General features: G+C 46.5%; 5 protein-coding genes across 5 annotated transcripts in view; 3 read left to right on the forward strand and 2 right to left on the reverse strand.

Moving 5' to 3' along the window:
• smarcc2 (SWI/SNF related, matrix associated, actin dependent regulator of chromatin, subfamily c, member 2) overlaps positions 1 to 756 on the forward strand; it is a 26947-nt gene extending 26191 nt beyond the window's left edge. Inside the window, exon 27 of the mRNA XM_063216246.1 lies at positions 1 to 756. This exon is cut by the window's left edge and continues 1014 nt beyond it. The gene's annotated coding sequence lies outside the window, so the exon portion shown is untranslated.
• Positions 757 to 4163: 3407 nt separating this feature from the next.
• tsfm (Ts translation elongation factor, mitochondrial) lies at positions 4164 to 13856 on the reverse strand. The gene is made up of 6 exons (XM_063216369.1): positions 13691 to 13856; positions 7518 to 7670; positions 7227 to 7355; positions 6682 to 6804; positions 5558 to 5639; positions 4164 to 4970 (listed from the first exon to the last, which is right to left on the reverse strand). The coding sequence occupies exons 1-6, from the start codon at positions 13757 to 13759 to the stop codon at positions 4591 to 4593; spliced, it is 936 nt and encodes a 311-aa protein (XP_063072439.1). The 5' UTR covers positions 13760 to 13856; the 3' UTR covers positions 4164 to 4590.
• A 1425-nt stretch (positions 13857 to 15281) lies between these two features.
• Positions 15282 to 21431, forward strand: LOC134463131 (uncharacterized). The gene is made up of 11 exons (XM_063216370.1): positions 15282 to 15719; positions 17723 to 17900; positions 18503 to 18749; positions 18847 to 19120; positions 19261 to 19441; positions 19528 to 19604; positions 19694 to 19874; positions 20000 to 20248; positions 20597 to 20768; positions 20861 to 21009; positions 21093 to 21431. The coding sequence occupies exons 1-11, from the start codon at positions 15447 to 15449 to the stop codon at positions 21260 to 21262; spliced, it is 2151 nt and encodes a 716-aa protein (XP_063072440.1). The 5' UTR covers positions 15282 to 15446; the 3' UTR covers positions 21263 to 21431.
• A 1-nt stretch (position 21432) lies between these two features.
• On the reverse strand, positions 21433 to 22001 carry LOC134463132 (P2X purinoceptor 7-like). Its single transcript, XM_063216371.1, has 2 exons — positions 21855 to 22001; positions 21433 to 21633 (listed from the first exon to the last, which is right to left on the reverse strand). Exons 1-2 carry the CDS (start codon positions 21995 to 21997, stop codon positions 21471 to 21473), a joined length of 306 nt encoding a protein of 101 aa, XP_063072441.1. The 5' UTR covers positions 21998 to 22001; the 3' UTR covers positions 21433 to 21470.
• Positions 22002 to 23483: 1482 nt separating this feature from the next.
• endou (endonuclease, polyU-specific) overlaps positions 23484 to 27500 on the forward strand; it is a 9678-nt gene continuing 5661 nt past the window's right edge. The window contains exons 1-6 of the mRNA XM_063216372.1: positions 23484 to 23633; positions 23776 to 23913; positions 25634 to 25747; positions 26086 to 26208; positions 26435 to 26566; positions 27466 to 27500. The exon at positions 27466 to 27500 is cut by the window's right edge and continues 134 nt beyond it. Of these exons, the coding sequence (XP_063072442.1) occupies positions 23856 to 23913; positions 25634 to 25747; positions 26086 to 26208; positions 26435 to 26566; positions 27466 to 27500 (462 nt within the window). The 5' untranslated portion in view covers positions 23484 to 23633; positions 23776 to 23855. The remainder of the gene's footprint in view (positions 23634 to 23775; positions 23914 to 25633; positions 25748 to 26085; positions 26209 to 26434; positions 26567 to 27465) is intronic.

Below are 27500 nucleotides of genomic sequence, written 5' to 3' on the forward strand. Positions count from 1 at the left end.
TTAGCCCACCAGTATGCTGTAACCCCAGTTGGCGTACCAGAGGTGTGTCCAAATTCACTAAGTTTATGTTAGGCATCAGCATTTGTTTTAGTGTGATCTGTTACAGGCATACAGTATTTTAACTATTTGAAATCTATTTGGAATGTTTGCACAGAAAACTCAAAATGTAAAGGTTTTTTTCTGATTGTTTACTTTTGTCACGCACTTCAGTCTATTGGATTTGAACACACCTCACCTATAGACTGTTCATTCCAAACCACTTATCTGTCCTTAGTTTTAGCTTGCCCATTCCCATGTTCAACAGCTGGGCTGGTTTAAAAAGTTTTGTTCCAGTCCAGCGCCTGTTTTGATTGGCCGAAACTTGCAGCGTTCTGTGACGTTCTGGAACTCTATTGAATATTAACCCTTGGACACCGTAACCCCAAAGTATCGCCATGGAGATCCCTCGTACAAGAAAGATAAGACAGCAGAAAAAGAATGAAGTGAAAATTAAAAAAGAGGAAGAGAAGATAGACAGAATTTGCACTTTTTGAATTCAATTCAGTTGGATTTGACTTATTTATGAAATGCCATTGAGAATGAGCGCCGCACAGAGGTTTGAAACCTTTTACCCTACCTACTCCTGGAGTAGAGATGTCAAAAACCCTGCCACAGATTCCCTCTCACACAGGGTGACTGACCTCACTGAGGAACTGGGCACGATTGTGATGAAGCAGTGCTGCTTTTGCTAGGCAGTGGGCATGCACACTTTGCCAGTTTGATGCATTCTACTTAGAATTGTCTAACCACAATGCATCAAACTGCCAAAGTGCGCATGCCCACTGCCCAGCAAAAGCAGCACTGCTTCATCACGATCGTGCCCACTGCCTTGAGTGCTCATTACTATCAGCTGAGTCTGAGCTGGTTGGATCTAATTTGTGGCAGCAGGGTTTTAACTCTCTGAACTCGGCATTGACCTCTCTGTCCAGGAGCAGCACCAAGGCACAGACCTGCAGGGGAACAGAGATGCTCCCTGCCTGGTCAATGGCTCTGAAAAATAAGAGAAAAGCATTAAGATAGATGTGTGTATGCGTGTGAGGTGAGCGCCGTTGAGTGTGCCCTCTTAGAGATCATGAGGTATGACCTGGCTACAGTCCATAGATATGAACGGTTGATACCGTGTTGACCAAGCCCTTGTATTGGAAAGAGTGTCTTAAGTCAGATAGGGGCCATGTTTATCCGTCATATTGCTGCCATCAATCGGTGACAAGGCAATACGCACATTACCCTGTAGGTGGCGGTAACATCTATGAGAAATATCAGTATACTGCCCTAAGATGGTGGCGCCCAGGTTTGGGCCACGCCAAAAGGCTGAACATGACATCTACTCACACTTCAGATATTCTTTTACTTCAGACATGTAAAAGTTGTATCTTTTACCTGACATGTTTCGATGGTATAACTTCCGTCTTCATCAGAGGGTCATTGCAGATGAAGACGGAAGTTATACCGTCGAAACATGATTTAACCAGTTAGACATAACGAACGTAATACATACATGGTATCTACTGTTCATATCTATATGAAGCGCGTACCATAATCATCCCTCCAAACAGAAGCCCAGCTGCTCACTCTACTCACAAGACCTGAATGAATGAGATTCTCCATAAACAGTACAGCACTCCTTACCCGAAGTTTGGACACTTTATGAAGTAGTAGCAGAGCAGCTTTGCTAACTTGTTGGCTTTCATGTTGTCGTAATGACAGAGGCCAAGCAAGCACCATTGAAACCCTATAATCCCCAAAAGGGAGTTCAGCACTTACGGTAAAGCACTCCCATTATTGTTTTAGCGAAATGCCCACTTGTATGGAAATGAAGAGAAGCTAAAGAGCTCGACTGCGCCCCCTATGTTGGATTATTAGAATGACTGGTACACCTTGCGTATTACTTTTTTTGTTTACATTTCACAGGTCAAACCACCTGAAACGTTACTAAACGAAGGAATCTTGATAATGTGTGATTTCTCCTTAGGTTACTGTACCCATGTTCTCGCTGTGGGTGTATGTGCGTACGTATGTATTTATGTATTTCGTGACTAAAGGGAAAGAATGCTCGTTGCGCCCTATCACAGTTTAGGAACTGTGTATATCTGTGTGTGTGTATGTGTGTGTGTTCTGAGTATGTGTGTGTTGATCAAAGAATTGTCAGATCATTGGTGAATGAAGTATCATTGAGATAGAAGGAAGGAGTATGAGTGTGTGAGTAAGCATGTAATGGATGAACTTCTTATATACATCATTTCATTTACTGTATCTTTTATTATTGGTCTGGTGCCGTTTATCAGTTCAGAAAAGCTGGATAAGTGTTAACATTTTCTGTCTCAAACATACATACAGTACATGCAAACACACACACCAGAGTCCCCATGTGACCATAGATATACTACAGTACGTGTCTGTTCCCCCATTTTACATCTCGACATATCATTATAAAGATGATCATAATCATGTGTCATGGCCACAACTGGCCAGCAGGGTGCAGTAAAGAGATGTGGGAGGAAGGGCAAGGCATAGATAATGGCTCCGATGTATATTGATTTGTGTGTTGTTGCACCACCAGGACCAGTCATGACTAGAAGCAGCACCGAAGCTGTTGCGTCACTAGGAGGGCGTGGGCTGGCTAGTGCACAGAGGTCTTTTGTGTTATGACCAGGGTTGCCATTCATGATTTGCATCCCAATAAATGCTCAAATAATGCATTGAACTCCAATTTGAACTGAATTCTATTGATTTGTATGGCCACATAAATCAACAGAAAACTCCGTCCGATACTTTTTTAAACGTTGCTTTGGGTCAAACTTGGCAACCCTGTTAATGACAATCCCACCAAGTCATCATCACCTGACCTCCACAGCCCTGGACCCCGTTTCTCGAAAGTATTGTTGCTAACCAGTTAGCAACTTACTAGGTTTCCAATGGGAAATTGCATTGCAACCAAGTAAGTTGCTAACTTAGTTAGCAACAGTGTTGTCGAGAAAGGCACCACTGCCCTCTATGGCACCAACCCTAAATCCCCTCTCCATCATGATCTCATTTCATTGTTATTTGTACACTTTGATTTAGTAGGCTCTTTTTAGTGATGATGATGATAATGATGAATCAGTGTTTTTGTTACTGTTCTCTGTCCATTTTATAATGCCATTACGATGATACTGATAACTGATAACAGTTCAATGCATGTTCTTTCATGAACATTTATGTTTATGTACAAACATACGATTGAGCTGGGGAAAAAAGAATAAACAACTGTCAGTACCAAAAAATGTCTTCTGACTGGTCTGTTGTAACTAGGAAGTTTTTGTTTTTTGTTTCTTTGGTCTTTTTTCTAACTTTATTTATGATAGGATAGTGAAGGTGGTGACAGGAAGCGAGTGTGGAGAAAGAGACGGGGACCCGGGCCAGGAATCGAACCTGGGCCAGCCGCATGGTAGACGAGTGCCCTACCGTTTGGCCACGGCAGGGACTCAATTATAGTAGATTGCTAAGAAATCACAATGTGCTCACCTGACGATGTCCCAACTTCAATACTCTCATACGTATTGTAGGCAACACAACATTATACCTATGATTGCATATGCATCCTCTCTGCATTATTTGTTAGGGATGCACGATGTATCTGCAAGATGTATCGGTATTGGCCGATATTTGACATTTTCAACACATCGGACATATGTCCGATGGGTAAAACTGGGTTGATGTTAATGCCGATGTTTTTTTATATATATGTTACGGTTCTAAAAGATTGGACTTGATGGTGACTTTCATTGTTTGTCATCTAGTTTGTCTCTTTTTTCATCACAGGGAGTTAAAAAGTGTTTTTGGAAATAAGAGGACATTCAAAAATTCAGTTTGTTTGCATCATTGTCAGTCTGTATTAAATGTTATCTCTTTTTAAAAATTAAAAAAAAACATCGGTATCGGTTAATATCGGTTATCGCAATATCAATATCGGCCAAAAAATTTTCACATCGTGCATCCCTATTATTTGTTATTTTTTTAAAAACTTGACAGCCATATGATGTGCAGATAACTGTATTTGTCAGGAATCTGATTTGTATGTAAGAGGTAATCACTCAGAACGGCAGATAGGGAATCAGAAAAAATGTCAATCATACACACTCAACTACATGAATACACATAAAACTTTATTTCATCACAAGCATCTGATATAGAGGACTATGGTAATCAGCTGATGTCATAACTGGTCTTGACTTGAGCATTTAAGGTTTGGGTTGAATTCATAAGGCTTGTTATTCAGTCGTCTCATTTGGCTGTCACATCATGTCAATATAATCCTGATGAGACAAGCGGACAAGCATGACCATCACAACAAGTATTACAAAGGCGACTGTTCAAAGCGCTCTTAAGAATACCATGCTTGGCTTCATCATCATGTCAGTAATGCTTCACAGCTGAGCTAACAGGGAAACAGCCCACAGCTTCATCAGTCCGAGAATCAGTTGATAGGAGGGAAAATGAGTGAATTGTATGACAACAGCTACTGTATGTAACAAAACAGAGAGACAGTCCGTCCCATGTTTCAGTGGTCCCTCACTTGCTCGCCTCCCCACACTGGAAGCGTGCAAAGTCCAACACCTTGGCATTCTGTTGCCGTAGAAACTCGGCCACGGTGAGGCTGGCGTCCCACATGAGCGCCTGTGGGAGGAGCCTGGTTTCTGATTGGCCGCAGGGCAGGTCGTCCATGTTGCCTAGCGCCTCAGGCGCCTCTCCCACCACGTGCTGCGCCAGCTTCCTGCCTAGCGTGTCGGAACCCTCGGCGCTCTGGAACACCACCAGCGCTCCGTACTTGCCCATCGCCACCTCTGTCATGCCCTGCGCCGAACCTCCGTGCACGTACGAGCCGATCTTCCAGCCGGTCGGCACGCGCACACACACGGCTCGCGTCACAGACATGTTCTCACCTAGTCGACCTGCAGACCACGAGGGGTAAAGAGGAGGTAGAGAGGGGTGAAAAGTCAATAAAATGAAAAGAATGGGGGGTATCAAGCAAAATCTGGAAACATGTGTGTACTGTATGGTGCCTGAAATTCCCAAGCCTGAGGGTAGCTAGATGCAAGGAGTCAGGGGATTGCAGGTGGTCAAGGGATTCACACAAACAAGTTTAGAACTAGTATTTCTTTACACATATTCCTAAAAAAAAAGTAAAGCACTGAAGTATATCACTTTATTCAATAATAATCAGTCCCAGACATGTCTCTAAGATCTAGACTACATGCAGCTTATGTTTGGATTTAATCATAATCAGAGATATTTCACTCCAGTGATGTAGAGTAGAGTACTCCCGATGGAAATGACGGCGTCTGACAGCTTACACAGATACATAGATACAAGACAGAGACAAAGACCTAGTACACATTTATTGCATATTGCAGTAAACATAGCACAATATGAATCTCTCTCTCTCTCATTCTACACTGAAATTTGACCACGTCATGGTTCACTACGAGATCAGAGGTCTCTCTCTCTCTCTCGTCATGACTGGCTGCTTAGGACTCACCAATGAACAGGGCCAACTGGTCAGCCAATGAGGAGCCTCCAGACACATTCAGGCTGGCCAGGTCCTCTGCTTGTAGGGTGCTCTGTATCAACATGGCAGAGACAAGGGTGGATTACTGCACGGGGCCTACCAGGCCCCCAAGAGTCAAGGGGACCCTGAAGTCAAAGCCTTTATAATTAACATTCACATATTGTGTAAAAATTCACACTTTCAAAGTTTCTCAACTTCATAAATTCTCACATCTGGCCTAAACCCTGCTGTGTGCACTAGCACCACCCATTGAGGAGGCCCTTTCCTGTTGCCTGGCCCAGGGGCCAATGGAATCATACACCATTTCCTAGAGTGCGTCTTAATATACCACCTTGCCTCCTCCACTTGCGCTTGTCTCCTCGTCCCGCCTCCTGGCCCCTCCTCTGTGGAGAAAACGATAAAGTTTCCCAGCTGTCAGCCTAGCCACAACAACTTTTGAAGGACTGTTTTTCATTCACCATCCCAATTGCAAATGAGAAAATGACTCTACAATTGAGCTTTTGCAAAATATTGAAATATAATGCTGTTGTCAGTGATGTCATCATGACGAGAAGCAAGTGGAGGAGGCAAGGTCGCATATTAAGATGCACTCCCAATGTCAAGTGTATGAGCCTTGGTCACGTGCGTGAAACGCCCAGTGATTGGATACTCTGCAGAGTTTACCAAAGAGTATCCAATCACTGACCGTGACTACGAAGGCTGACACACTTCGAAGGGTGCACACTAGACAAACTGCCATTATCTCTCCTTGGGCGGAGACACACCCATACAGCCCAGAAGAGAGATGAAGGAATTAACACAAGGCATGCAGTTCTTAAAATGTGTTATTAAAGGTTAAAGGCAAAGATTTTCCGTCGTTTCCATACAAACATAGTACATTTTCAGTAAGGTCCTTTTAAGCGCTCACTGCTCAGAAGAAAATGTCACTTGAAAAAGTAAACGTGAATCACACTGGGGCTCACTTGGACAAGATGCAACAGACTCAATGCCAATACCCTAGTAAAGTAAAGGAGAAACACTAAGTACTGGTGACATGGTTAGTGTTTTTTTGCCTGTCGTTTCTCCTAAGGGTGTCTGCTTGGTGAAAGCCTTACCTTCATGTATCCTGCCTTCCCTGCTGCTTTAGTATTCAGGTGCTCCATGGTGCTCAGGGCAACATCCTTCACGAGCTGCTGAAACTTCTCATTCTTGGCCACAAAGTCTGTCTCGCAATTCACCTGCACACACAAGAAACACACACTTGTACTTGTGCTGTTCATCTAACAGCAATGGGTGGAGTCTGGTTATGGTCTGTGATGTGTAGTGGTGTCAATTCCGGGTTTAGAAAGTGAAAATTTCTCACCATTTCCCAATGTCACATATTCTAGCCTTGGTAGTGCGTGAAACGCCTAGTGATTGGACACTCCACAGAGTTCACCAAAGAGTATTCAATCACTGGGCGTTTCATAAAGAGTATCCAATCACTGGTGCTTGACACAAATTTGATCCAACCACCTCTGAGTCAGCTGATCCTTATGACTAAAGACAGGTAGACCAGGCAGCGATCACTGAAGTTAAGCATTGGATAAGGACACCAAAGAGGACTGACTTTCATGAACCGCGTTTTGACACCTCTGGGGGCTAGTGTGTTTCTACTAACCTCCACCATGACAGCACTTGTATCCTGTGTCAGGACGCCAATGAGTCCTTCCTTTGCCTTGCGACCCTCTAGCTTACTGGCTTTACTCCAGCCTTCTTTCTGGGCCTGTTCATTCAGCCAGTTCTCTGCCTGCAAAACACATGATTAATCATTATTACTCACCTTGTGTCACAATTCACACAGGCACTGGCATCCTGGTAAAGTAGGGGACATGGCAATTCACACAGTTTCTGGCAGTCTAACCATCCAAGTTACACACCCGACAATACTACAGACAGGTTGTTTACCTACCTGTGTGATGTCGTTGTTGAACTTCTCCAGTGCAGCTTTGCAGTTGACGAAGGTGTAGCCTGTGCTCTTCCTCAGCTTCATGAGAAGAGCTTTATCCACAGCTAGCCTCACGCAGCCAGTATGCAAACACCTCATGTGCTGAGAGACAGGTACCTACAGAAAATACAGTGGGTAGTGCTACTGTTATAATTCCCAAATTATGACACAAATTATGTTAAACCAGCACAAAACCGTCACAACGCTGTCCTGCGACACTAGTGCAGTTCTTAGCTTGGCTTGCTAACTACTTGACGTTTCACACAAGACAACAGATCAGAAAACGTTTATACTGTAGCGTTTGGTAGCCAGGGAACACACAGGATGTAGACAGAAGTGTCCGTTTAATGGAGACTGTTGTTGGCCACAGCCACGCCACATAAAAATAGACAACAATTACACAGCTTACCGGTAACCCAACTGTAGTACCGCTGCTAGATCTCTCGCAGTACCACCAGAACTTCCCGCTCCCCTTACTGGAACCCCCAACAGTGCCTCGCACACACAAATAGAACCGAACAGAATGATGGAACATGACATACACAACATAGGCAAACCCCAGACTCGTTACACTACCCCCCCGTTACTGAAGTCCTCGTCCCCGAGGACAAAGTCTCTGAATCTTGGAGGCACACGTCTCCTCCGCTGTGGCCGCCCCCGGGGAGTGGCATTGGGAGGGGTGGTACCTCCCCTCTCGACGGGAGGTGTAGATGGGCCGGGGCTTGCTGGCAGGGCCCCGGACCAGGCATCCCCTGGGCCGGCTGCAGGAGGTGTAGAGGGACAGGGGTTGGCATCCCCTGGGCTGGCCGCAGCAGGTGTAGAGGGCCAGGGGTTGGCATCCCCTGGGCTGGCCGCAGCAGGTGTAGAGGGCCAGGGGTTGGCATCCCCTGGGCTGGCCGCAGCAGGTGTAGAGGGCCAGGGGTTGGCATCCCCTGGGCTGGCCGCAGCAGGTGTAGAGGGCCAGGGGTTGGCATCCCCTGGGCTGGCCGCAGCAGGTGTAGAGGGCCAGGGGTTCGCATCCCCTGGGCTGGCTGCAGGACGTGTAGAAGGCCCAGGGCTCGCAGATGGGCACCCGCTTCCGATGCTCTCCCGGCGGGCGGCCGGTCCAGTGGGCGTGGCAGGCCCCGTAGTCCCTCCCGGTGTCGCGGAGCCCCTGTACGGTGCCAGACGGTCCCGGTGGAGCGCTACCTTGCGCCCCCGGGAGGGTAGTTGCACTCGATACACCACCTCCCCCAGACGCTCCAGGATGTGGCACGGCCCCACCCAATGACTGTCCAGTTTGGGGCATCTGCCCCTCTTTCTCTTGGGTGAATATACCCAAACCAGCTCCCCGGCGGTGAAATGGCGCCCCTTTGCTCGCAGGTCATAGTTGCGTTTCTGCCGCACCCCTGCAACCTGCAGTTGCCTGCGAGCATAAGCGTGCGCAGAGTCCATGCGATCCTGCAGACGCTTGGCAAAAGGCAGGACCTGCTGGGATGGGCGGAGCGTCCGGGGGTCTCCTGAAAGCCAACTCTGCAGGCGTTCTCAGCTCCCGACCCAGCATGAGGAGGGCAGGTGTACATGCAGAGGACTCCTGGATCGCTGTGCGACACGACAGTAAAACTAGGGGTAAGTGCATATCCCAATCCCTCTGGTGGCTGGAGGTGAGTAGGGATAACTGTTCCCCCAGAGTGCGGTTGAACCTCTCAACTAAACCATCACTCTGAGGGTGGAGGGGTGTGGTGCGGGTCTTTGTGATGCCTAAGCGGGAACACATTGTGGCAAACACCTTCGACTCAAAGTTCCGCCCCTGGTCACTGTGGAGGGATTCTGGGACCCCCAACCGGCTAAACATTCCCCCAAGCAGTGCATCCACTATTGTCTCTGCTTCCTGATCAGGCAGCGCATATGCCTCAGGCCATTTAGTGAAATAGTCCACTGCAGTGAGAATGTAGCGATTCCCTCTCTCTGTGCATGGCAATGGCCCCACTACATCGACCCCCACGCGCTGCATTGGCTCTCCCACAGGAAACTGTTGTAGGTGAGCCCTGGACTGGCCCTGTGGACCCTTGCGAGCAGTGCAGGGGTCACAGTTCCGGCAAAAGTCCTCCACATCCACCTTCATCCGACCCCAGTAGAAAGCCTGGTGCAGGCGGCGGCGAGTCTTTTTAATCCCAAAGTGCCCCGACCCAGCAGAGCCATGCATGGCGGCCAGGACCATTTTTTGCATTCCCTTGGGCACCACGATCTGCCATCTCCCCTCCCCAGTAGCAGGCTCCACCCATGCCCTCTGGAGAACCCCATCCTGCAACCGTAAGTGTGTGAATTTAGACCACAGCCCTTTAGTCCATGGGGAGAGAGCGGCCACCTCCTCCCACGGGGGTCGCTGCTGTGCCTCCACCCACAACACCACCGGCTGCAGGTCTGGATCATTTCGCTGCCCCTCTGCCCAGTCTGTGCTGTCCACCAACCGCAGCTCCCTGCTCAGCTCACACCGCACGCAGCTCCCCGGCTCCTGACTCAGCTCCTGCTCTCTCTCCTCACGGCGATCGCAGTACCGGCAGCCGTCGGCACTACACGGCCGACGTCGGGAAAGTCCATCGGCATTGCCGTGTCTCGCTCCTGCCCGATGGATCATGTTGAATACATAGCACTGCAGTTCCTTTAGCCACCAACGTGCCAACTGACCCTCTGACCCTCGGTAGGTCATCATCCACTGCAGGGAGGCATGGCCAGTGCGCAAGGTGAAGGGAGTCAAGGTAGTACTTGAAGTGTCGAACTGAAAACAATGTTGCCAGCAGCTCCCTGCGTGTAACACAGTACCTACGCTCTGCTTTGCTCAGGGCCTTGCTGTAGTAGGCGACGACTCTCTCCCCTTCCGGCCACACCTGTGACAGGACAGCCCCGACCCCCACCCCACTCGCATCTGTGTCCAGAACAAAGTGCAGGTCAGGCGCCGGGGGTGCCAGGACTGGTGCGCTCATCAGGGACTGCTGCAGTGAGCGAAAAGCTTGGTCACAGTCCTCTGACCAGAAGAATGGCTGGTCTTTTTGCAGGAGTCTGTACAGGGGAGAAGCAATGCAGGAAAAACCCCGCACAAACTTCCTGTAATAGGAAGCCAGTCCCAAAAAACTTTTAAGCGCCCCCTGGTCTGTAGGGGTTGGCCACTCCCGTATGACACTGACCTTGTCCTCTGTGGTTCCGATTCCATCGCCTCCCACACGATGACCCAGGAAGGTCAGCTCCTGTCGCAGCAACCGGCACTTTTCAGGGTGCAGCTTCAGCCCGGCCTCCCGAATCCGCCGCAGTACTCGTCGCAGTGCAGCCATAGCAGTGTCGAATGAGCTGCCATGGGCTAGGATGTCGTCGAGGAAGACCAGGCATTCAGACCGGGGAACACCTGCCAACACCTTCTCCATAAGGCGCTCAAAGGTAGCGGGGGCATTACACAGTCCAAAGCAGAGCACTTTAAACTGCCACAGCCCATCCCGCGTGCAGAATGCTGTCTTGGCACGCGCCTCCGGAGAGAGTGGGACCTGCCAGTAACCACTCCGGAGATCGAGGGAAGAGAACCAGGAGGACCCCGCCACCAGATCCAGGCACTCGTCGACACGTGGGAGGGGGAAAGAGTCTTTTGTGGTGACAGCATTGAGTCGGCGGTAATCAGCACAGAAACGCCACTGACCTCCCTTCTTTGGCACCATAACCACTGGCGACGCCCAGGGGCTCTCTGACGGCTCGATGACGCCCGCTTGCAGCATGTGGGCCAGCTCCCGGTCGGCTGCCTCCTGTCTGGCCAGTGACAGGCGGCGGGGACGCTGTCGTATTGGTGCTGCAGTGCCTGTGTTGATGGAGTGTTGCACCAGGGAGGTCTGACCCAGCTCTGTCTCGTCACAGGAAAAGCAGTCATGGAACTCGGTCAACAGCTGCCACAGCTGCTGCTGCTGCTGTGCATCCAGGCCCTCTGCACTCTGTTGCCATACCTCACGCAGTGCTCGCTGTCTTTCCGCCGTCCAGCCTGGTGTAGTTCCACAGCCCTCCGTCTCCGGCGCCGAAGATTGTGGTGTGCTCACAGGGACAGCTGGGCAACCGGCGGCTTGCTCCGCCCCGCACTGCAGTTCACGGGTGGTTCTTTCATCCGTAACCTCCCGGATTCCTAGTTGGGCCTCCCCCACACAGCAGCCGTGGGGTCCTGGTGACAGCGCTATTGCATGGGTATCTAGGGGCCTCATATTAACTACCTGTCCATCACTAAAACTCAGTGTGGCTTTACCCAGGTCTAATTGGCAACCCTTCTCCCGCAAAAAGTCCAGCCCCAAAATACAGGAGTCTTGTACCTCCGCAACCCACACAGTGTGTGTCATAGTCCGCCCCCCAACTGTGACCCTCAGCAGACACCCCTCCCCTTCATTGGTGCTAGCTCACCAGTAACAGTACGGAGTTGAACTGCTGTGTGCTCCAGCTGTATTCCCACAGGCACCACTTCAGGCCGCACCACTGTAACTGTAGATCCAGTGTCCACCAAGGCCGTACATGGAACCCCCTCTATGCATATGGGAATATGGCAAAAGTCCGAAATTGAAGTCCTTCCCACCACCACCACTTGTTGCTCCCCATCACAACCGCCCTTTGGGACCTGAGCCCCCTGAATGGGTTGTGCACGGGACATTGTCCTGGGGCCACACAGCGTCCCGCTTACTGTGACCCCATCCCGTTTTCCGCAGCCCTAGACAGGGTAGGGCAGTTCCTCTTCAGGTGCCCGGCCCGACCACAGGCCCAGCAGAGGCGCGTCTGGCCCTCCCGCGGCGTGTGCAGGTCCCCGGTGTGATTCCCCTGGCGCCGCCCAGCAGGCAGAGCAAGCCCCCTGATCAGCTCCGTCACCTCATCCACCCACGGTGGTCGTTGGACAGCCTCACACTCTCCAGCTGCTCGGACCAGAGGAGCAGCACCATGCAGCGCAGCGCCCATCACCATCTCCCTCTCCAATGCATATTCCAGTGCCTCAGTCAGTGTGCTGGGCCGGGACAGCTGAGTGTGCACACGCAGATCAGGGGGAGAAAGGGCTCTGAGGAACTGATCACGAGCCAATTCAGTCTGCACAGTGTTGGGCATGTGTGCATAAGCCCGCCGGGTGAGCGCCTCAATGTCATTCGCCAGGGCCCTCAGTGACTCTCCTCCTCGCCTCAGACGTCCATGCAGCTCAGACCGCAGGAGCTCGGACCGAAAACATTGCCCAAAGCGCCGCCCTAGCGCCCCGGTAAGCGCACTGTAGTTAGCTCGCTCGCTCGGGTCCAGCAGCAGCAAGCAAGATAAAGCATCGTCCGTCAGGCAAAGCGCGAGCTGAAGTGCCTTCTGCTCATCCGACCAGCCACTCGCACAAGCCAACAACTCGAACTGAGCCTGGAAAGCATCCCAGTCCGCTTTTCCAGTGTATTTGGGAGTCTTAATTCCTACCGGTACGTTCTGTCCCAGGGCGCCGCCATCTTTGTTGACATTCTGGCTCGGCGCGTTGACTGACGTCACCGGTTTGCGAGCTCTGAGGGATTCCGATTGTGCGCGAGGGATAACGTCTCTATTCAGCTCGACCCTACCAGCAGCTGCGAAGTCATGGTTTACCCCAGGAAACCGACTTTGTGCCTCGGAAAATCTCTGTGTGTCTAGTCCTCTCCTCACCACCGGCGTACAGTGAGGGTAATCGTCAGCATCCTCCTCCACTTTGATAATCACACTGTCCATCATCACCGCAGCAACGGGAAGCTAACAGATGCTAGCTATCGAAACACAGACAGCTGACCGAGACAAGATAACCAACCGAAGTTTTCTTCTGACACCAGTGTAGCGTTTGGTAGCCAGGGAACACACAGGATGTAGACAGAAGTGTCCGTTTAATGGAGACTGTTGTTGGCCACAGCCACGCCACATAAAAATAGACAACAATTACACAGCTTACCGGTAACCCAACTGTAGTACCGCTGCTAGATCTCTCGCAGTACCACCAGAACTTCCCGCTCCCCTTACTGGAACCCCCAACAGTGCCTCGCACACACAAATAGAACCGAACAGAATGATGGAACATGACATACACAACATAGGCAAACCCCAGACTCGTTACAATACGTTTTGGTGGAAAGCTAAAACGTGTTTTATATTTTTTGTACCTTTCTTAGCTCGGCTCCGGCGATGCGGGCAGCCCCAAATAAACCCATCACAGAGTATTTCATCAGCATCTTGACGATACTTCTGTCCTTACGAAAGCCGCAGATATGTTTCGAAATGTCATTGAAAAAGCACGTTGACTACAGGATGCAGTTTGGGTCATATTTTCTTCGTGGCCACTGCCCCACGAACATCAGCTTTTGACTGCCCTCTGCTGTCCTGGAGTTACTATTACATCAATTCCTACTTTAGCCTTCTTGGAGGGGGACGCTATAATTCCGATTTTTCAGATATTGTTAAATTTAGGCCTACTATTTGTTGAGTTGTTAAGTCGTTGTTAATAGTGTTTGAACAGTGTTTCCCAACCTTTTTTATCCTGCGTACCCCCTAAGCAATTTTGTCATATGATCAGTACCCCTCTCACTCATGCTCTATATCTGTTCCTATATCCCAATGTGACTACACTCCATATATTTTTATTATTACATTTTTCCAAGTACCCCCTGAGGTGTGCTCGCGTACCCCTAGTGGTACACGTAGCCTACCCCTGGTTGGGAAACACTGCCCTAGAGTAGGCCTACTCAAAAACTGTAATGCATTACTGATTGTATGTTACTGTCATTTCAAAGCACCCCTTTACATTACAATATTACTGTTTTTAAAATGTAGGCCTAAGTATAAGTGTAAAATGTAAATGTAAGCCTCAAGTTATTTTTGTATTGTTCTAGTTACTCTCGCCAAAGCACTTGAAATATGGATTTGTCTAAAGGAACTCTTTAGGACTACACTCAATTCATTCATCACACAAGTGATGTGGTATCTGACTGAGCAAAGCTTACAACAGTAGGCCAGAACCTTGTGGCCAATAATAATCTCTGTGGTGGCCAATGTCAAAAACAGACAAAATTTCAAATCTGACAATCATTCTGACATTCATTTACCTATGTTCGGATTATTAATTTAAGACAGTAGGTGTTGCACTGCTTGCATTGATGTTGAAACTGAATGTTGGCTATGGCAAGGGTTCCTAAACGTTACCATGGCAAGGCCTCGATACATTCCAGCCAAGCCCCCCCCTTACATGGGTCATGCCACACTATTTTTTCTGTGCACTCCCTTTCACAATTGTAGTCTATGTCTGTGTGTCTCAGGATCCTATTCAGATACCGGTACATAGAATAACAATAGTGGTAATGTTCAGAGATGCATTAGGCTACATTATAATGCAGCTCTTATAATGGGAATGCTGTTCAGCTTATTTTTCTCCATTTTGGAGTACATTAATTATTCAATTACTTATTTTGTTATAAATGGAAATATACACAATTTATACCACCAGGATATTTTAATTGGATTCTCTCTGCACCATCCCTGCAGTAGGCTACCCCCACAACCCTTAATTTGGGAACCAACGGTTTAAAGGGGTCCTATTATGCGTTTCCCATGCTGTTCTTATGCTGTTCTAGGCAGCATGGGTAGGCTACTCCCAGGCTAGTCTATGACAGGCTGGCAAAACGATAATTCGCAAATTGCCCACAAGGGGGTAGTATTGCTCTTCCGCAAGAGCCTTAGCTGGCAACTGTAACACGACGTTCTGTTGGGTCTTCAACATTCCATATATTTTATTTCCGGTGCAGGCCTACGTCACCATGTGCTTTCTTATGGAGCGAACGTGTTGACACCACATTTCATTGCAGTTCAGATACAGTAACTCTAGTTATTCGTCCGTTAATACAGTTACACCGTGACAGATACAATATGGTGAGGAAGTGTTTTTTCCGTTGTGCTGGGCCGAGTCCTCTGTACACGGTACCAAAGGAGGAGCCTCAACGTAGTGAGTGGTTACGTTTTATTTACCAAAACGCCGTACCTTCCTCCTTTCCCCAAATTTATTTATGTCCGCGACATTTTACTGATAAAAGTTTTAGCAACCTGGGCCTGTACGCGGCCGGCTTCTCCAAGCTGACGTTGACGAGGGAGGCGATCCCAACCCTCTTTGGTCCTGGGAGCGAAGAAGTAATCACTGAAAATGTAAGTAAAACTAGGGATGCACGATGTGACAAATTTCGTCCGATACCGATAACCGATATTGATATGTTTTGGCCGATAATAACCGATATTAACCGATAGCCTAATGTTTTTTTTTTTTTTTCAAAGAGATAACATTTAATACAGACTGACAATGATGCAAACAAACTGAATTTTTGAATGTCCTCTTATTTCCAAAAACACTTTTTTAACTCCCTGTGATAAAATTAGATAAAAAATAGAGACAAACTAGAAGACAAACAATGAAAGTCACCGTCAAGTCCAATCTTTTAGAACTGTAACATATTTTTAAAAAAAAACATCGGCGTTACATCTGCGTTAACCCTATCCAGACCGGGCTTTTTTGGCATCCCTGAGACCGGGGGGGGGGGCTCTTTTGACCCCCTCCTCATAACTTCGGAACCGAATGGCGTATGACCACCAAACTTGTAGGGAATGATCTTCAGCCAAAGATCTATAAATGACATCAGTTTCGTGTCATTATTGGACATTATGACATCATTATGATGTCATTTCCTGATTTTATTGCCAAAAATGTCACCTTAATGTATTTGGGTAATGCACATCAATTTTGACTATTATGTGCTTCAGACCACTTCAAATGTTCACAAGGGTGTCTGATGCTAATGAAAATGTAAAAAAATATGAAAAGTGATGATGATGAGACTTAGATCAGTGATTTTTGGTCATGCGTACCTGTCAGAAAACCGTTGCCATGGCAACAACAAAAATGATCAACTTAATCTTTTGGTATCACACTGTAGCCAACTTCATTTTAGGAAAAGTCACAAAGTTTCGTAGTCATAGCTTTAGTCATTCAGGAGTTATACGACATCAAAGTTGGTGCGGGCACTTTTACCCCCCCCCCGGTCTGGATAGGGTTAACATCAGCCTGGTTTTAGGCCTACCCATCAGTCCGATGTGTTGAGAAATGTCAAATATCGGCCGATACCGATACATCTGGCCGATACATTGTGCATCCCTAAGTAAAACTTATCTGGTAATAACCCATTTATAGTTTGGCCTGTCGATATTTCAAAGTTTGACGGTCGTCTTTGCTAACATGTTTCACCGTTACAATGTATCCCTTGGTGACAGACATCAGACTACGACGAGACATGTTAGACAAAGTAGCCATTGCAGGGTTTGCCATTGTCAATATTATCTTATTTCACATCCAGATGCCTGCGTGATGTTGTTTCACCGTTATGTAATCCCACATCAGACTAAGAAACAGTAGCAAAGACAAAGTAGCCATTTATATGTGTTGCGAAGGGGAGTAGAATTGCAAATCTGGGACTCGAATCCAGACCTTTAGGAGTAGTAAACAGGGACTCTGACCGCTACACCAAAGAGCCAGGCTCCTTGGCATGTTAGTCAGAACACACCCACAACCCTTGTGATGGTCACTCCATCACACTGCCTTCTCCTTCGGGAAGCTTCATACACTCATGGTGTCCCTCACGCAACTGCCCATCATGCTTCTCCCATCTAGTGTGCCCCGTCAGCAATGCTTCACCCATCACTGGGGTCACCAATCCTGGGGGTCCCTCACATGGAATTACGGCTCATACACAATGGGTACCATCCCACTTCTGACACCATTTTTAGCGAAGGGGAGTAGAGTTGCCCAACTGGGACTTGAACCCAGACCTTCTGGAGTAGTAAACTGGGGCTCTGACCGCTACACCAAAGAGCCAGGCTCCTTGGCATGTTAGTCAGAACACACCCACAACCCTAGTGATGGTCACTCCATCACAATATGTCACAATTGTTGCAGTTACAATTGCAGTTTTTGCCGTTGTCAATATTATCATATTTCTCAGCATGAATGCCTGCGTGATGTTGTTTCACCGTTATGTAGGCCTATCCCATCAGACTAAGACGAAACATGTTGGCAAAGACAAAGTAGCCGTTTATATGTCACAGTTGTTGCAGTTACAATTGTGGGTTTTTTGTGCCGCTGTTAATGTTATATTTCACAGCGAGGATACCGGCGTGATGTTGGCTGCCAAACCGAGACACCCTCAGTCATGTCAACGGGAAGCCAAACCAATGCCATTGGCAAACGTCCAGTGGGGACAAGAACGGAGACACGCAAAAGCTCGCCAGGCACCCAGTTGTCCTTCGGCTCAGTGAAGACGGCACACATAAGAAGCAAAGGTAGGCCGTTGTGGATTAGAGATGTTTGCTATAGAGCAGGGTTTCCCAAAGTGGGGTGCGTGCACCCCTGGGGGTGCGTGGCCTGCCATAAGGTGTGTTTAATATGTGTGTTTTTATTCAGAATTCATGAACATTATGTCGTTTTTAATTGTTTGGTGAATTGTATGCTTGAAGGGTCCATCTGAAGTGTAATTTATAACTCCTAGACTTGTAATAATGGCAGAAATAACGTCAGGGCTATTGGAAATGAGGATTACCCAAAATGTGCGGCTGTGCAACATTCGCTTAGGGGGTGCGCGAACGACATTGAAATGTAAAAGGGGGTGCGCAGGGGGAAAAGTTTGGGATAGTATAGAGCATTATTCTATTGTTGTGTATGCCTTGTGCCTATTAAATGTAACCATATAAAAGAATGGTTAGGGCAATCACAAGAGCTCTAAATTAACTTTTTTTTCAGCCAAAATGGCTGTATGTCTTACTAGGCAAACATAAAATCTCTAATGGCTCAGAAGTGTTAATTTAGAGCCCTGGTAATCACCATTGATGGCCATGTTTACCTGTGTTTTTGCTTGGTTGTTTTGTCATTTGTGCTCAATTTTTAGGCACCCAGTCAAGGATGCCAGCTTTTAGTGTTGGCATTGGATGCTCAATGGACTTCCTTTGTCCTGACTCACCCATGTCGTCCATCCCAGTGAAGGGCCCTGGGTTTCGGACAAGTAAAAGACCTCGACTTGAGTTTGAGGAAGAGGATGAGGATGAGGAAGATCAAACAGATGAACATGAGCAAGATCCCTTTGATGAAACCTATGTTCCTGATGATGTATTTGCGATTACAGAATCTGATGCCTCGTAAGTGTGTTTACCGTGTAATGTTTAAGTTTCAGTTGAAATTGTACTGGCAGTGCTAATTAGGTTATGATCAATGGTATATATTTGTTTTTGTCAGTTTTGACTCTCCAGTTCCATTCGATGAACCAAAGTACATTGTCTTTGAGAGCTGCCTCAAACTACTTTTTGCCAAGTGCCCAGACTGCCACATGGAATGTGATGCCCGGCCCAGAAGAATGGGGACTTTAGTGACCTTTGCACAGCGCTGCACAAACTGTAATTTCTTCAGGAGGTGGGAGAGCCAACCCATAGCTGGTAGCACTCCTGTTGGGAATCTACAGCTTTCAGCTGCCACATATTTCACTGGCTCCTCATTTATTCAGCTGGAAAAGGTACACATTACCTACTTAGGTGTTGACTAAGATCTTGAAACCAAACAGAAAGGAATTCACACTAACATTGTGTTTTGAATTTCAGTGGAAATACATTTGCCTAAAATACTATTTTCCTTTGCCTCCCTCCATCCAAAAAGGTGTGCAAGGCAATGAACCTTCAAACATTCAGATATGACACCTTCCGAAGACATGCACGGCATTTCCTAGAGCCAGCAATCGTCCATAAATGGAAAGCCGACCAGCGGGCACTTTTCCAGCAGCTGTTGGACCAGGATGGGGAAGTTGCTGTGAGGGGAGACATGAGGGCAGACTCTCCAGGTTAGTGGAAACTTGTATTATTTCAGATAATAGTATGCAGTACATGAAAATGAACCTGAAAAGTAATACTTGTTTTAACTGTTCAGGCCATTCAGCAAAATTTGGCTGCTACAGCTTTATGAGTCTGGGGGACAACAAGATTTTGGACCTTCAGCTGGTTCAGGTACGTGTTTATTGTTGTACTGTACCAATGCACTTAAAACTGGTCTATATTGCGTGTGTGGTTTTGGTTGAACATTTTTCCCCTTTTAGAGCGATGAAGTGGGCGGTAGCTACCACATGGAGAAGGAGGGGCTAGTGAGATGCCTTGAAAACATGGAATCTAATGGCCTGAAAATCCAGTACATAGTAACTGATCGGGACCCTCAGATCCAAAAGTTCCTGAGGGAAAAAAACATTCCACAGTTTTATGACGTGTGGCACTTCGAAAAGGGTATTGTTTCAGTCACTACAGTATACGTACCACATTACACTTATGTGTACTTGTACTTATGACACCACAATATTGTAACCATTGTGTGTGCGTGTGTTTGTGTGTATGTGTGTGTTTACATTCAGGCCTGTCAAAAAAACTTGAGAAGCTGTCCCACCAGCAGGACTGCGAGGTGTTACAGCCATGGGTCCAAAGCATCAAAAACCACGTGCACTGGTGTGCCACCTCGTCAACATCTGGGCCTGAGAAGGTGGCGAAGTGGACATCTCTAATAAACCACCTGCAGGACAAACATGACCACGATGACCCCTTATTCCCAACATGTGAGCATGAAGAGAAGGTCTCCAAGAAACCCAGCAAATGGCTACAGCCTGGTATGTCCAAGTTAACCAATAATAATAATAATAATAATAATAATAATAATTAACTGACATTAGCATAACATGTCATCTGCCCCAGTCATAATGACTTCTTAGACCATAAGGATGGAGTTAAGTATTTGTGAAAAAGGTATAATTTGTTAATAGGTGGCATGGATAAACTACTATATTGTTTCTCATTGGGTTGGGGCATTGGTTTGGTCCGTAGCATCACTTGCTACACCCTTTGGCCCTTGGAGAAAAATGATTAGAGATCACTGAACTACAGCAAATGCCACACACTGTAGGCCTACCTTTTAAGAAGTATGTTGTGTATGTGGTTGGTTGTTTTGCTCATTCTAGGATCAGTTGCTGTCCATGAAGCTGAAAAGCTGCTAACCAATAAGAGGGTACTGAAAGACGTGGAGAAGCTTAGTCACCACCATCAGACGTCATCCCTGGAATCATTCCACAGCCTCATCATTAGGTTCGCCCCAAAGAGCACAGTTTTCCCATTCATGGGAATGTTGTGCAGGTAATTAACAATGTGTCACTTTTCTAAACAAGTTTTTTGTGAGTTTTCCTGGATGGTGAAGTGCAAACACATCTGTTGTGCTCCTACAATAGGTTGTATCTCGCAAGCATGCACTTCAATGAAAATTCAGAGCGAGGTCAAGCCAGAACATCTACAGGAGAGGCGGTATACAAAATCCAGTACCCAAAGTCTAAAAAGGGGGCCGGCGTTGTGAAGCCAGTTAAGACCGTCCCTACATTCAGTAAGTTCCTTTTTTCCCTTATACAACACAATGGTTATAAGTCACGTTTTGATTATAATTATTATTCATATTTATTTCTCAAGACTATGTACAGGACCTCATGAGGCTGTCGATGGATGTGTTCAGAGACCCTGCACCATTCATGGAGGAATTGCAGCAGATCACTATCCCACCAGACCTTTCCTCAGCATTTGAGAAGACTGCAAAGGAAGAGCTGATTGCACATCATGTGTCACGCTTCAATCTAGAATAGGGGTCTAAATCAGAGCCTGTGTCGATTCAATTCGATATTAATGTCTTGGGCCATGAATTAAATTACTTTTGATACTTCAGAATGCTCCTCCATTCAAATCAATGGTTCCAATTTTTTTACTTTACAGGCTGGTACATGTGTGAAATGGTAAATAAATGAACAAAACCTAATACATCTGCAAGGAATTTTATTTTCAAAATAATTATTTTCACCCCTTGTCCAGAGATGGCCAGAATCCCACATATTGGCCGCTAGGAAATTCCCGGCGAAGCCTCAGGACGACACAGGCGGGGATGACCACTCGCCGGCTGCGTCCCAAATATCCCCAGCACCAGCTCACAAAACTCCTGTAGCCCAGGTGCCTGAAGCGCCTAAAGATGCAGTAACAAAAACAAAGTGTGATTATTGGCAATGTATTACTTACTGTGCTTTGCTTGACTCAGCATCTGTGACGGTCCTTTGTTTGTGTCATGGTGTCAGTTGGCCTATAGTGTTCTTCCTTTAGTTACTGTTATCCAACTATTACAACAATTCTGCAACAACAATGATATATTCCTACACTTCATTGCCCTACCCAAACAGTTTAACTTACTGTTCCTCCGTGAAGTGCCTCAGCGGTCCATAGTCATACTTGTATATGTTGTAAATCGTCTGGAGGACATACAGGTTTAGGCAGACTGGATGGAAACCTGGGTGTTCCGTCATGCAGGTGATCGGTGAAATGACTTGCCCCATACGTCTAAGCACCTTTAAAAAAATCAAATAAACAAAAAACACAGAAAATAAATGAAAATAAGGGTTTTAGCTCTAGTTTATGCATAGCCTATCTGTGATTACGTCAGAGAGAGAAGTGGTATTTTGCGTTTTCAGTGTGTCCAAGGGAAGTTAAGAAACAGCCAGACTCATCGGGCAGTTTCACTACTAGCTGGAAATGAAATTGAGCAGAGGCAGGTGGAGACAGCCTGGGCTAGTACACGTTGACAAACAAATGTCCTGATGTCAGGATATGAGTCTACATTCTTCTTCCCCTAGAAAATGAGGGTACATGCGGAGCTGGACTGGCCGTCTGGCATAGTAGGATATTTCCCGGTGGGCCCCGCACCCGTGTGGGCCCCTATTTTCAGAAATGTAAGAAAGAAGAAAAAAAAATACATTGCATTTCTGAAAATAGGGGCCCACAAGGATGCTGAGCCCACCAGTGAGTCAGTCCTGCGCCGCAAATTATAAGGGGCCCCTTTTAGCCAAAAGTGCCCGGCCCTATTACTCACCCAGACCAGCTCTGGATACATGTGTTGGAAAAAAGTAAATATAATACAAAACTGTTGGAAGACATTCTTGACATTTTACCCAATACCAAAGCCTTGGGTGACCTAAGAAAATTGGCATGACTTAAAACGCGAATGTGTGTGTGAGGAACACAGCTGTCCTCTTTCACAGGAACAACACTCAAAGAAACCTGCAACCACAGAAACATGTCCATACACACGTGTGTCTGCACGTGCCAGGAAAACAAACACACAGCATATATAAGAGGCACATGGTATGGCGTCAGATCAATACATGCGTTAGTATTACGATTAAGACTACCTCTATTGAATCATGGATGTTCATATTTTGAATCTGAAAATTTTGATAATTTTGAACACAAGATTTCAACTAAACTGAGACGATCAACAGATTGTTATTACACATTACAGATATTGGACTTAAAGATTTGTGATGAATGCAATAAATGTGGTGTAAGTCATAGGCGTCCACAGACATTTTGGGGAACAGGTGCTGAACGGGGGTTGTTGGGGACATGTGGGACTTCTGATGGCCTTACTAAGCTTATAGAGGCTATATATGTTATAGGGACATTATTGTAACTTTCATTTGATTGTGATGTGATTGTAGATTATCATGTCAACATAGACCACAGTACATTGTGACAAAATACTTTCAAAAAAGATTTTCCAAAAAGGGCATTTATTGTCCAGTAGGGCAAAGGGCAGGTGCTTTAGCACCACCTTGTCCCTATCTGTGCACGCCTATGGTGTAAGTAATAAAGAAAATGATATACAAACAGGGTTACAACAAATATAGTCAACAGCTGCAACAGTGAGCAATGTAACATTGTGTACTGTATGCCGACTGTTGTTTTTCGGCCCTGAGGGGAAATTGAGACATTCATACACTTTAACACATAGTGGAAGTGATGGGGCATTTTCCCGTAACGGTTGTGTGTGTGGGGCAATGTGAGAGCCACTCCATTTCAACAGGTGCTGATTTCCCAAAACAGCTAGCAAATATTAACCCCAATAGCCACAATCACCTATGAACACTGCCAGAGAACTTTCAGTCACAGTTCCTCCTTCTTCAGCATACTGAGGTATTTTTTTTCTTTCTTTTTTTTCTTTAAAATTTCCACCCTTCAAAGACTACCCCTTTACCCCATCCAGTATCAACCACAACCAGCGTGTGTGTGTGTGTGTGTGTGTGTGTGTGTGTGTGTGTGTGTGTGTGTGTTGCAGAGGGTATATAGGTGTGTGAGGTGGCCGGTGCATTTCAGGCTGCTGTTTTGGGTGCCTGCTGGAGCCTACCATAAACCACCATGAAGATCGTTCTACTCCTCTCACTTGGATGTATCCTGTTCACCCAGGCATATGGCAGTGGGTATTGATATTCATTACTGTATGTAGGTTACACTGTATTTTCCGGTCGCTGCTACATTTATTAGGTAAAATGTAACCAAGAGCTGTTATATTATGTTGTCCTACTTGCTCTGTAACTTAGGGTTGGGGCTAGCCCCTTAACACACCAGTTGGAATAGTCACTGAAAATACTTTGCTACCATAGTAGGCCTACTACACCACTATGACAGGGCACATGGCCTTTAGTAATGAATTATGCCTTGGTCATTGCCTTTCTGGTAACAGCTAATTTATAACAGGGGGCATGACTTATTGGGTTAAATTTAGAATCAGGTACAATGTAATTACATAATATTGTAAGTTGATATAGGCCCTATATGTATTTACACAAAAAGACACCGTACAATGAAGTGTTACCTGTGTATAACTTTAATTGTTCTGCATGCAGAGAGGTTTTGTTGCGCTTTTGGTTAAATTAGATCAGGTGAGTAGAACAAAGTAGATTCTAGAAGAGAGAGAGAGTGACTGACATACTGAAAAAAGGAGACATACTCACTGTGAGCACAGAGATGACAATACCTTTTGGTCATTCTAGAGTGGTATAGACTGTTGGTACTGTATATTATATTTTTTGCTTGTCAGCAATGAAAGACATTTTGGGGAAAAAAAGGTTTGTAGTGTTGAATAACTGACACATTTGCTTTGACTGAGAGCCTCTTTGATACAACTGTACTGTGATACACTGCATCAGGTACCATAATGACACATGGACGGTCGGACAGATCGTTTATGGGACTATTGTGAAATGATGGACAGTTTGTCTTGAGAAACTATCAGACTTCACGAAGAATTAGTTGTCTGACAAGAGAGCTTGAGTGTCAACGCACTGTATCAGCAGCAGCACTGGGCTAAAGCACTAAATCTGCTTGACATTTTAGAAAAAAGAAGTCCTATTTCTGTTCTCCATGTTATTTTACTACTACCATTCATTTATTCAATATGGTACTTTCTTCGGACATGCTTTTGCCGGAGCAGTGGAGGTAGTGACATTGGCCCCTTTATGCGGAGCCTCTTTGACAACCTCACTGTCACAAAAATTGTAATGACCAAGTCTTATTCTGTTACTTGAGGTTCTCGTTATGTTGCTGCAATGTTGTTATGATATAGTTGAGTCTTTTCAACAAAAAGTGAACAGACCCGCCAACAGGCCCATCTACAGGGAGAGGCTACAGGTTCTCTTCTCTTCTCTTCTCTTCTCTTCTCTTCTCTTCTCTTCTCTTCTCTTCTCTTCTCTTCTCTTCTCTTCTCTTCTCTTCTCTTAAGAGATTTGAACGTCGATGATTAGGTGGCAGATGTGTGTTTCTCTAAGGCAGGGTTTCCCAAACTGGAGGGTGCGTGCACCCCTGGGTGTGCGTGGCCTGCCCCAAGGGTGTGCAAGTTGAATAGAGCAATGGCGGATATGTGTTTTCATGCTGTATTAATGTACATTAAGTAGTTTTTAATTGTATGGTGCATTGTATGCTTGAAGAAACAAGTCTATTGTACATGAGGTTTCCCTAAATGACTGCATAATGTGCAATGATTTGTGCTGTGAACCCATATTTGAGTGGCCATAAGTACACCAAAACATTCGCTTAGGGTGTGCACGAACCACATCGAAATGTACAAGGGGGTGCTCAAGGAAAAAAGTTTGGGAACCACTGCTCTAAGGTGACCAGTATGTGATCCCCTTCCCCAGCCTCGTGCCAGGGTCGCTGTGGTTACGGCACAGACCCCAACTACACCTGCCAGTGCAACTCCGCCTGTGAGCGCTATGGAGACTGTTGCCACGACTACGTAGAAATCTGCAGAGGTGAGGTGTTGTTGCTGTTGTTGTTTAGATGACTACTGCTGATTCAAAACCTCAACTGACCTAAGGAAGATGTCATTGTCGTGTTTGTGTGTGTGTGTGTGTGTGTGTGTCTGTGTGCGTGCGTGCGTGTATGTGTGTGTGTGTGTGTGTGTGTGTGTGTGTGTGTGTGTACTCGCGTGTGTGTGTCTGTACTCGCATGTGTGTGTGCATGGGCGTGTGTGTGTGCACATTTGTGGTGTGTGTGCGTGTGCGTGTGCGTGTGCGTGCATGCATATGCTTACATGAGGTGCACTCCACATTCCTAAACTGTATCATATTTCATGTGAATTCCTCGGCAGGTTCCCTGTCCTGTCAAGACCGTTGTGGTGAGAAGTACAACTCCCAGAACAAATGCCACTGCAACTCTGAGTGCAGCAGGCACAACAACTGCTGCACCGACTACAAGGATCTGTGTCTGTCAGGTGAAGTCAATCACCCAATACAATCATTAGCTGCAATTAATTGCAATTCTGTCTGTCTGTCTCTCTGTCGGTGTATGCACTTTTCTCTTTCTATTCTGTGTCCGACCGCCATGTTTTGAGTCGCCTGTTGGTGGCGCCAAACACAAAACTTTACGATAAGCATCTATGGCTGGCCAGGGGGTCTGGTTGCCAATGCCATCTCTGATTGCCCTTGTTTGTTCTGCAGGCTCCCTGTCTTGTCAGGGCCGCTGTGGTGAGAAGTACAACTCCCAGAACAAATGCCACTGCAACTCTGAGTGCAGCAGGCACAACAACTGCTGCACAGACTACACTGACCTGTGTGGCGGAGACTCAGGAGGTAAGATGAGGGTGGGCACAGTGATGCATTATGGGAACTATTCATTATGATATTACACCACATGCTGTATAGTGCTGTTGCACTATAAGGTATCACTACTGTATACTGTATACTGTATACTGTATGTTATAATCTGAATATTCATTGCAATACTATACCACACGTTGTATAGTGCTGCTGTACTATATTGTATCACTGCTATAGTTGAGGAAATCTAAACATGTACATTATGACCAGCATATTTTAAATATTTTGCCGTGTTTACAGTAAGAGTGTTTTTATGAATGTTTCTATAAACAGTATTTACATGTAAGACCATAGACCCATTATACTAGGAAATATAGGAGTGGTTACAAAGGCACAGTAGTTCGCAAGGAGTATGTAAGCACATTGACAATGCATTACAGAGTTGTATTAATCGCGTAATTAATCTCATACTAATTTGCTATTATGCTATGCTATACCCCACTTCACTTCACTATTCTCTACCCTACACTAAACTGTGTGTATGTGTAAGGGCAGTCATGGGTGAACGGTTAGGGCGTCAGACTGGCATCCCAGAGGTTGCCGGTTCGACTCCCGACCCGCCAGGTTGGTGGGGGGAGTAATCAACCAGTGCTCTCCCCCATCCTCCTCCATGACTGAGGTACCCTGAGCATGGTACCGTCCCACCGCACTGCTCCCCATGGGGCGCCACTGAGGGCTGCCCCCTTGCACGGGTGAGGCATAAATGCAATTTCGTTGTGTGCAGTGTTCACTTGTGTGCTGTGGAGTGCTGTGTCACAATGACAATGGGAGTTGGAGTTTCCCAATGGGCTTTCACTTTCACTTTTCACTTTTCACTTTCATGTGTTTGTATGTGTGCGTGCGTCCATGTGTCCTTGTGTGTGTGCATATAGGCGGTGACTCTGGCGGCAGCTCTATTTCCGACAGT

The sequence above is a fragment of the Engraulis encrasicolus genome, chromosome 14, assembly GCF_034702125.1.
Source record: "Engraulis encrasicolus isolate BLACKSEA-1 chromosome 14, IST_EnEncr_1.0, whole genome shotgun sequence".
Lineage (NCBI taxonomy): Eukaryota > Metazoa > Chordata > Actinopteri > Clupeiformes > Engraulidae > Engraulis > Engraulis encrasicolus.